The 11,049-nt window shown below is 42.0% G+C and overlaps 1 protein-coding gene across 1 annotated transcript in view; it reads left to right on the top strand.

Annotated features, from left to right (window-relative positions):
* Window positions 1-8,626: 8,626 nt before the first annotated feature.
* The window catches only part of Hmcn1 (hemicentin 1), a 450,607-nt gene continuing 448,184 nt past the window's right edge, over window positions 8,627-11,049 (top strand). The window contains exon 1 of the mRNA XM_013021737.1: window positions 8,627-8,894. Within this exon, the coding sequence (XP_012877191.1) occupies window positions 8,627-8,894 (268 nt within the window). The remainder of the gene's footprint in view (window positions 8,895-11,049) is intronic.

Here is an 11,049-nt window from a genome sequence, read left to right as displayed (position 1 = left end):
GTCCTGAAGGTTGCAGGCTTTGCTTTGGGGTGGCCACATACCTCTGATATGGGCTTGGGTGGAGGGCTTGACATTCTGAGTTTGTTTATCTTTGACATAGTTATAGAAATAATTATCTCACAAGGTTATGAATATCAAACATGTTCAACAGTTCATTAGAGAAATGTTTATTGAAATTCCTACTGCATAAAAGCAAGTAAAATACAGCCCTTATTCTCAAGGAATTTATAGCATTATGGCAAAAATATAAAATTAGCTTCAATTTACAACTGATGAGAATGTAAGCTCAGAAAATTGCTCAAGGGAAGGAAATATTCATTGAAGGCCAAAGAATACTTCATAGATAATTCACAAAGTGAAAAATCAAAATTATAGTATCCTTTTCTCTTGAAAATGCAACTATAATGTATGTGTCATATTAATGATGAAACTTCACAATGTCACATAAGATAATTATATATTTCAAAGTGTCACTAGTACACTAGTACATTGAGGGGCATCTGATTCCATCTCTTAGCTATGCTGAATAGTGTTGTAACAAACATGGTTGTGCTGGTTACTTTAGTGTATCCTCGTTTACAATCTTTTAGATCAATGCTCAGTAGTGGAATTACTGGCTCATGGGATAATTCTATGTTTCCTTTTTTTGAGGAACTTCCATACTGGTTTACAGAGTGGTTAGACAAGTTTACATATCCACCAACAGTGTATTAGGATTCCCTTTTGCCCACATCCATGCCAATATCTGGTATTGTTTGTATTGTTGATGATGGCCATTCTAACCAGGGAGAGGTGGAATCTAGGCATTGTTTTGATTTGCATTTTCTCTTATGGACAGAGATGATGAACATTTCTTCAGTGTGTCTATTGGCCATTTTTATTTCTTCACCTTAGACATCTCTATTTAACATCTATCTTTCCCCACCCCCACCCCCCCAAAATGAAAAGGCATTCGTGGTTCAAATATCTCTTTCTTATTAAATATTTGATCAGGCTTTATATGACTCTCCCCCAAACAGAGTGAGAATAGCTTTTATATTTCCAGGCTTTTGTTTTGGAGCATTTTGTCTGGGAGGTAGAAAACTGTAGTTCTTACAAAGAGGACCACAATTGAAACATACCCAAATCACGAGCCTTACAGGACTAGGGTGCCCTTTGAGCCATATGGGAGGCTTCCCTTGGACAAACTACCAGACACTTGTCAGAGTGGTGTCTTTTCCCTCCTGCTGTGAGTCTGTTTCCTAGACTTCAGGCAGCACACTTCCTGTCCCATTACAGAAGAAGGAATTTTGCCTATATAAGGAGTGGAAGACTAGATCCTTGGTGCTTTCCCCCTTCTGGCTGTCCCCCTTGCTGACCACAGACTCCATGGCTTCATTAAAAAAAAAAAAAGTAAAAGCAGAGTGTTAGATTCCCCAAAGTATGCCATGACATAGTTATTCTGTGCTTTTTTTTTCTCTTGACATCAGTACCAGAGAAGAACAGGAATGTAAACATCTGTTTTCTATAAGCTAATTCCAGACTTATAACTTGATTAGTATAAGAGAATATTTGATGTGATTAATTTTCCAGTTACAACATGATGGCTCTCTGTCCTTTTATTGCTTTCTAAAGGGAGACAAGAGAAGAACAAATCTAACTTGATTTTTTTTAAGCTAGTAACAGAGCCAAGTATAATCACTGTGGTTGATGCAACAGTACTCTAGTTTTAATTCAATGGTAATAGCAAGTTACTTTCTCTGTAGCAATGTGCTAAAGTAAACACAAAGTAATCCCAGGCCTCCTTACAGAGACAATCAAACATTATGGGAGGGACTTTGAGAACATCAAGCCATTTAGTGATTTGCAAAAGACAGTTTGCACTCTTGGCTTACAGCAATTATCTTCACCACCCTCATTAAGTCAATGCATTTGTGAGAAAGGCTATATCAGGTCCAGTATGAAGAATGCTTCCAATTATGCAATCATTTCAAATACTGAACCGGTAGGCAATCTTATCTTCTCCAGGGCAGATAGAAGTTCAAGGGAGAAAACTGAATCAAAGAACTTTTTGTACTTAGTTGTAAATCTGCTGAACTACTTAAAAGCTGTCATCTTCTTATATGCTTCATCCTTCCTGCATTTTACAAATTTAACGTTACCGGTGAAAAGCGAAGAGATTTTTCCAGGCTAATTTTGATGGTTAGCAAGAAACTGGCAGTGTTCTCACATCAGCTACATGTCATTGTGCTTAGAGCCTTCAGAGAATCTCCTCCCTTTTCTACTTCCACCCTCTGCCCCTTGCAGGGGTCTAAGACAGATCAAAGCCAGGGATCAAAACTTACGTTTTTTCCTTTTCCTTTTATCTCTGTCCCTAGAGCCTTTCCAAGTCTGTGTTTGGAACAACCTATGTAGTGATTTTCATTAAAAGGCAACTGAGAGCTATCAAATCATTTAATTGTAGTCAGTGTAGTCCTTGTGCTATGCATGACCACTCGTTTAGTTTATAACTTACAGCCAGAGGGCAGCATTGCGAAGCAGTGAAATGTTGCAGGCTCTGGAATCTGATGACTTGAGTTCGAGTGTGGACTGTCTTGTTCTCCAACATTGACTTCAAACTTTCCAGGTCTCTGGCTTCATTGATGAAGATATAAGTAATATTACTGCTGCAGTAGCAATACTATTATTATTAACTTTGGTTTCTTTCACAGTTTATTTCCCTTATCCCAGCTCTCACACATAAGTCTGAGAACTCTATGTTTGCTCTTTGGCCTTCAGGATATAATCCAAGGCCTCTATAACTGGTATCTCAATTTACTGGTGATGTACGCTTGGCTCCCTTTGCTTCTGTCCCATACGCTAACCAAACTTGGCAGTTCTATGAACTCCACCCTAGACTGAGTCCTGATAAATTTCTACATATTTTCCATGCACTGAGATGCCTTACTTTAGGAGATGGTTCCCTGACCTGCCTTCTCTGAAACAGGGGCTTGTCCTAATTGCCTTCTAGGTATGATAGATTGCCTTTTTCAGAGCATTTTCTCATGGTTTCCCCAACCCTACTAAACTGTAAGTTGAGGGCAGGGGATGCATTTTCTTTGTCTGGAATTTGGGAGCATTCACATGCAAACAATTCAGCAAATTTCTAGAGGAATGGGAAGTAAATACCTAAATAGTATTTTGGGTTCAGAGATAACAGAGCTAGGTTTATTTTCCTAACGATGCTATTTTAATGAGCTTTAATTTTTCTACTGTCAAGTAAGGTATACTCTTGGATAATACTCAAGAATTCTCTGGATCTGTTCAGTTTTTTGGATACCTCTTATTTACCACTTCGTGGCTTCTTGGCTTCATCTGATTTGGCAAAGAGTTTTACCCAGGGTCCAGCCAACTTCATGTAGGTATACCCTGGAGGCTTCTTTCTTCAGGCCTTTCCTAAATGCCTCTTCTCTCTGCCCTGGGCATACCAGATGAGAAAACCAGACCAGAACTCATCTGTGTAGAGCCCCAAACTGTGTGGTTGTTTATGTTTTGTGGAGTAAGACTTTGATCCACAGGGCAGAAGCCCATGGCAAGTACTTCCCTACCCTAACACCCCCTTCTGCTCCTTTTGCTCCATTTAGGAACAATCTGAACAATGCGTAGAAACATGACTTGGGGTGTTCAGACACTTTTGTGGGGCTAAGTTACCAGTGGATGTTAGCAATGATCAGTTTCGTAAAACACCCTTAGACTGACTTTTCTTTATCCTGCTTGTTTTTGCTCTCTGGAGAACTTTGAGATTGTCAGAGATAATTGACTTGCAAGAAGGAAAGGGTGACTTTGGCTCATTGGGAGGTTCCAGTCTGCATTCAGATTCTTGCTGTCAGGCCTGTGGTCAGAGATCCATCACAGCAGGGAGTCCAGGGCAGAGGAAGCTGGTCCTGTCACAGCATCCAGGAAGTTGAGAGAGAGAAACAGGAAGGGGTCCATGTCCCCAAATCCCCTACAAGGGCATGCCTCCAGCGACTTAACTTTCTTCCACTAGGTCTTCCCTCCCTATAGGCACCTTAGGCTGGGCACCAAACCTCCAACACTTGGCTTTTGGATGCTATTTCAATGTAAAGAACAACAAATATAAACAAACAACAGATTCTCTGGCTATCTGTCACTCAATGCATTGTGTCCCTGATACATCTAGGTAGGTCCAGACTTTCAAACTATATCCAGAAAAAACAAAACAAAACAAAACATAATGGGAATAAGACTTTTTTTTTAAGTGTTGAATGTATTCCTAGGCACTGTACCTAATGCATTGTAAGCATTTCATTTCATATGTGATTTCACTTCATTTTTTTCACTATTTCATTTCATTTTTTAGGAAGAAGAGGAAAATGAACCCAGGGAGGTGGGTAGCAAATGAGAGACCTAGAGTTTTTTATGTTTTCACCCTCTGGAGAGTTTCTTGGTCCCTCATGGTGAAGTAACGTGCAGCTTGCCTGAATTGAGGGACAGAGCTGAAATGTAAATAGATGATGTATGCTATCATTTGCAGGAGAGAGCACCAGAAAGAGCTATGCAGATAGAGAATTTCAGAGATCTGAAGAGGGCCCCATTGATTTAGAGAACTGATTAGTGATCAGCACAGGCATATTAAGAAAATACTCAAGGCCATGGAAAAAGCATAGGAAGGGTTTAAAGAAGACAATACTCAGGAAAGGGATTAGCTCTCTAGGCCACCAGACAGACTGGAAAATTCAGGATTCCCAGAGTACTCTGTAGAACACACAGATGTGTCTTTTTTTTTCCAGTAATGGGAACAATTAGCCTTAAACTGGACATTGGATGCTATCTATCTATCTATCTATCTATCTATCTATCTATCTATCTATCTATCTATCTATCTATCTATCTATCTATCTATCTATCTATCTATCTATCTATTTAAAGCTGGGTACCGGTGGCTCACACCTATAATCCTAGATACTCAGGAAGCTAAGATCTGAGGATCACCATTTGAAGCCAGTCTGGGCAAGAAGTCTGTGAGACTTTTATCTACTCAGAAAAAGCCGAAACTGATTGCCTTGGCTCAAGTAGTAGAGGGCTATCTTTGATTGAAAGAAGCTCAGGGACAGTACCCAGGCCCAGAGGTCAAGTTGCAGGACCAGCACAAAATAAATAAAAATACCATAGCTAAGATATGGAACCAACCCAGAGGCCCCTCAGTAGATGAATGGATCAAGAAGATGTGATACACACACACACACACACACACACACACACACACACACACACTGGAATTCTATGCCTCCATCAGAAAGAATGATATCGTCCCATTTGTTAGGAAATAGAAAGACTTGGAAAAAATTATATTAAGTGAAGTAAGCCAGGCCCAAAGAAACATAGGTCCCATGGTTTCCCTTATTTGCAATAACTAGTATATGTCTGGGACAAGCAGAAAAGGTTTTCAAAAGCTATGTATATATGATCAAATAAGATGATGTTAAGCAAAATGAACCCCAAGATAGGGACAAAAGTGGGTTTTTTTCTTTCTTGATATTGTTTCTAACGTATTTATAATGTACCATGTGATTTTTTTTTGTTTCTTTGTATGTTCTTCCCCACAGTGTAACCCCTGTTTTCACTGTATTTGATATCAGTGCTCTGCATCTTGTGTGTATATACACTTCTCTAATTTGGGGAGGGGAAGGGAAATAACAAAATGCTTAAATAGGGATACAGGTCGGCCCATTGTAACAATGAGAAATACAAGACACTATGTTGAAAAATGAACAATTTAGGCTAGTGGGGGGGGGAGTGTAGTTGTGGAGGTGGGAGGGAAGGGATGGTAGAGGAAAAACAAAAGAGGCTGTAACAATGCTTGATAGGAAATGGACTCATTACCTTGCTCATGTAACTGTAACCCCTCTGTACAGTATTTTTACAATAAAAATGTATAAAATAAAATAAATAAATAAAATTAAAAAACTAAGAAATTAAAAGTCTTAAAAGGATTAAATTATTTCAAAGATCCTAAGTTTTTCCCAAAACAAGTTTCAGGAATATTTTTAGAGATATAAAAATACCTAATACCTGTTGAGGTAAAACCACAATGTCTGTTATCCCAAGTTATGAGCCCTGTGGAGAAAGAAAAGAAAAACAGAACCGATATATATATATATATATATATATATATATATATATATATTGGAGGAAAAAAATTGAAACTAACATGGAACTAACACAGGTGCTGGAACTGTCAAACAGGAATATTAAAAAATATTCTAACTCTGTTAGAATATATCCCTATACATCCAATGAAGCATTGGAGAGATACAAAGGATCTGACTTAAACTTTTAAGGAGGGAAACTATAATGTCTCATATATTAACTATATTAACATATAATTACATTGGCTTATAACAATATATAACAAGTATATAGCTATATTGTCTTATAACATTAACTCTATTAATATCAGACAAATTATATGTTAGAACAAAGAATACCACCAGTTCTGTGAGAGTCACTTCCTAATTATAAAAGTGTCATTAAATCAAGAGGATGTAACACCCAACAACATCCAATTACAGATCTTCAAAACACATAAATGAAAACTTATTGAACTGCATGAAGTTCTGACAAACTCACAGTTATAGTCAGTCTATGCTACTCCCAATAACTGATCACAAAAGGGCAGAAACCACTGAAGGATGTAGAAGATTGGAATATCACTGTTAAACAGGCAATCTAATTGACATTTATTGAACATTCCGCTTCACATGTATGGATCACTTCACTCTTGCATCATTATTTTCATAACAAGCAAACTGGCATGAAGTAAGTAGGCAAAACTTGGTGAAAGTTATAGTGATTGTGTCCTAGCTGGGCTTTGAACCCAGTCTATCTGATCCAGGGCTCTTAATCACTTGGCTCTATGACCTCTCCTGAGCACCTGGAATCACTCTGGACTCTAGGACTTAGAATGCAATCCTGCTTAAATAAACAAAGGAAGGGACTACTCACATAGCATTCAACATTCTCTAAATACTACTTGGAAAGGAAGTGTGTTCCCCTTTCTCCTTTCATATTCCTACTCAACCCAAATGGCCAGTCTGCTTTCTTCAAGCCACATGACTTACAGGTATCATAAACTCAGGTCTCATGGGCCGCTGGGACTGAAAGCGCAGTCGCAGAGCGTAAAAGGGTCCTGGGCTGCATCTTCCTGAGGCTGCCCTAATGTTGGATGGGTGGTCTAATGCATATTCAAACACTGATCAAGATGTCCCTTCCCCCCTTCTTTCAATGCCAGCATCCAGACAATGCCTTTTCCAGGGAAGGCACAAACTTCCATGAGAAGGAAGCAAAGACTCTCTTCTGACTTTGCTTACCCCCTCCAACCTGCACACCACCGTCTGTCAGAATTGCAACACAGCCAGCCAGCAAGGGGAACACCTTTTGAATGGATCTTTGGCTGATCCCTGACAAGTCATGGTTGTATAGCTGTATTACTCTGCTTCACTTGGCTTTGCTGCTTTGCAGAGGGTTCAAATTGCTCAGCAAATGTGACTTTTGATCATGAAATGTAACAAATCAGGTTTCTCCTTCACCCGAATTCAATATGCCTCATTCCTTTTCATCCCCTCACCCCCTTAATCCTTTCTGCTGGACCTCCATCATTCATTTTCACCCAACTTGCTCCTCTAGCAACCCCAAGTAGTCAGGGACTTGCTTGTCTGTCTCCCACGCCCCCCCCCCGTTCTTGCCCCCTCCCACCCCTTCCTCCTTTCCCTTCACTGAGGTTCCTCCCCCCAAGAGTTCAAAGTGTGCTAAGTGTGTAAGTAGCCCAGTGGAGTGAATTTTCTAGCTCCCTCTCGTGGCTGGGCTGAGGGGGGTGGGGGTGCTGAGGGACAGGAGACTGGGCTAGGACATCTTGGCTTCTGGGTGGGGGTCGAGTTATGATACAAGAAGAATCAGAAGCCGCTGTGGCACATGTAAGGGGGGGGGGAGAGAGAGAGAGAGTCCCTTTGTGCTCCTCAATGCAGTGTCCCTTCCTTAGGGTCTTTGCCACACATTCCTGCAAGCCATTGTTTATCCTGGGGTTTTGGAGGTTGAGTAGAGTGAGGGTGTAAGCTCTTGCCTGGTACTGAACTGACCCCAGAATCAGTGGAAGGGGAAGTCACCCCTCCAAGGCGGGGAGTGTGTGTGTGGGGGTCCAGGTCAGGAGGAGCGGGGTGGGGGGGGGCCGAGCCAGGCTTCCCTCGCCGCGCCGGGCCGGGGAGCTGCGCGCAGTGCAGAGCGGGGAGGGAGGCGGATCGCGGCGCGGCGCGGTGGCGGGAGGGTGCACGGCGGGACCCGGCCGCGCGCTGCAGGCTCTTTGCGCGGACCCCCGGGGCATGCATGGACCCCGCACGCTGCCCGCATCCTGCCGCTGCACGCAGCGCCTGGCCGGCGGGCAGATAGGAGCTGGGGGAGGGAGGAAGCTGCGTGCAGACAAAAGCTGCGCTGCCCCACACCGCCCAGCCCAGCCGCTTCCCAGATCCAAACTTTGGGGAGTTCACGCGCCCCATGAGTAGTGACTGAGAAGAAACCCGCTGTCTCTTTGTAGAGGAGGACTAAGTACCGTCCAGGGGGAGGTGAGGGGGGGGGCAAAGAAAAGGAAAAGAAGATGATTTCCTGGGAAATGGTCCTCCAAGTGTTCCTGTGGGTTCTGCTCTCCTCTTCCCGGGCTCAGGACGCCAGCCCGCCGTGGGAGAGCGGGGCGGAGGGGATCCCCGAGGGGGCTTCCACCTTGGCTTTTGTGTTTGATGTCACGGGCTCCATGTACGATGACTTAGTTCAGGTGATTGAAGGGGCTTCCAAAATTCTGGAGACGTCTTTGAAAAGACCCAAGAGACCTCTCTTCAACTTCGCATTGGTGCCTTTCCACGATCCAGGTAAGAGAAATGCGGCTCACTCAGCATTTGCTGTGTCTGGCGGTTATGTGCTTGTTATGCTCTGGAATTGAGAGTTTCCAAAGCATTAAAAAAATGTGCTGCCGAGAGTACAGTTGTAACAAAGAATGGCTGGCTGGCATCTGGGCTTGCTCTCAGATACCTCTTGCAGCCACAGCGTAGAGGGCTTGTTTAGGCAACTTAACAGCCCTGTGCCCCAAACCTGAAGGTATGGGCCTGGTGAAAAGCAGAAGCCAGAGACTTCATCACAGCAGCAACTCGGAGTTAATTGACTTGTGTTTACAGTTAAAAAATGTGTGGCTGGGAAAGGTAACTTGGACACGATGTTCAGTAGTAATACCGACTTGATGTGAAGAGCTGACATTCAGGTTCAAAGAACGCCAAGGCTAGCCAGCACGTAAGGAGGGAAAAACTGGTGTGATCCACAAGAGAACCTGTAAGTAGTCACTGCTGGCATGAAGAGAGAAGCCATTCATTTCCAAAGGAATCTACTCGTCTTCTGCACCAGGTCATGGGTTACTTAGATTCACAGATGGGTGTAAATAGTTAGGTCCAGGTCTCATTCAGTAGAAACACATGCAGAAGGGTATGTCTGTGCTCGTCAAAGGTAGTTAAAGCAAAATAACTTTATTTTGTGCCCTAGAGCTATGGGTTTCAGCTGCTCCACTGAAATAGGATCCTATTTACTCCCCCCCCCTCCCTTCTTCCAGTTTCTCTTTAAAGTAGCACCTCTGTGAGGCCTATAGGAGCCTCCATTGTCATCCCAGAGGGTAGCATTACCAGGGGTGCCCTGGGGCTTGCTGTCTCTTGTCCACCTGAGTTTCATTAGCACAAGTTGCTGCCCAGTGGAAGAAATAAAGCAGTTGTTTCTCAAAAAAAAAAAAAAGTCCTCCCCCACTGCCCTCCCACATTCTTCCTGCTTTTGAATTTCTCTTTACCAGACTTCTGACACAACCTCTTCAGAAGGAGAGTATGATGTTGAGAACATTCTTTCCTGTGGTGTAGTTGACAAATCTAAATGAGTTCAGATTGCTTCTGCTTATTAAGTATGGTAGGCTTCCAGCTATTAAAAAATTAGAGGGAAATAGACTCTCTGGGATTTTTATGTTCTTCAAATGGCAAAAAACAATCACCTCTTGGATTTCTTAGTAATTTCTCGATTGATTAAAGTGGATACAGTCTTCCTAAAGAATAAAGAATTGAGGGGTCATTTAGTGTGCTTATTGTCCTAGTAGGACACTTCAAATGTTATGATGCTTCAGTGTGTAAACTGTCAAGAAGCCAATTGTGATGTAGTTGGAGGCTTTTGTTACTTTGGAATATCCTAACTATATTTCTTCCATAGAGATGGATCTGGAGTTGACAAACGTGTAAAATAAAAACCATTTCTCCTAATTAACACTACATCTCTCCAGAAAAACTTTTTTTTTGGTCGGTCATGGGGCTTGGACTCGGAGCCTGAGTGCTGTCCCTCAGCTCTTCAGCTAAAGGAGAGTGCTCTACCACTTGAGCCACAGGGCCACTTCCGGTTTTCTGGTGGTTTATTGGAGAATTTCACAGCTTTTCCTGCCTGGGCTGGCTTTGAACTGTGATTCTCAGATCTCAGCTTCCTGAGTAGCTAGGATTTCAGGCGTGAGCCACTGGCACCCTGCCAGAAAAACACTTTTCTAATTATATTGTTGGAAACAAAATACAAAATTTGTCTCAAGTCATAAGTGAAAATGGGGAATCATGATCTTTTGAGGCGATATGAAAGATTGATGCCATGAACTGTATTGTGGTGTGCTGTCTTCCCATAGCTACCAAGTGAGAAAATTTGCAGAGGGTCTGTAGTTGACTTTTCTGTAGTTCCGCTGCCAAGATTCAAAGTGGGAGAATCATCGCAGAGCTTTCATGAACTAAGTTACTGGGAAAATTATTAATTAATGTAAATTGCTCTGATAAAAATTGTATATATCTCAATAAAATTAAAGGAATGGCCAAGACTTCATGTTAGAAGATACAAAATATTTTTTGAAGACAAAAATTAAAATTGCTATTAACCTTTACCTTAGTAATTGCTCTAATAGATTATAATGCTATCTTTGTGGTGTGTGTGTGTGTGTGTGTGTGTGTGTGTGTGTGTGTGTGTGTGTGT

The sequence above is a fragment of the Dipodomys ordii genome, unplaced genomic scaffold (genome assembly GCF_000151885.1).
Source record: "Dipodomys ordii isolate 6190 unplaced genomic scaffold, Dord_2.0 Scaffold57, whole genome shotgun sequence".
Classification (NCBI taxonomy): domain Eukaryota; kingdom Metazoa; phylum Chordata; class Mammalia; order Rodentia; family Heteromyidae; genus Dipodomys; species Dipodomys ordii.
Note: the sequence above shows the minus strand (reverse complement) of the source record. Positions and strands in the feature narration are given on the sequence as shown.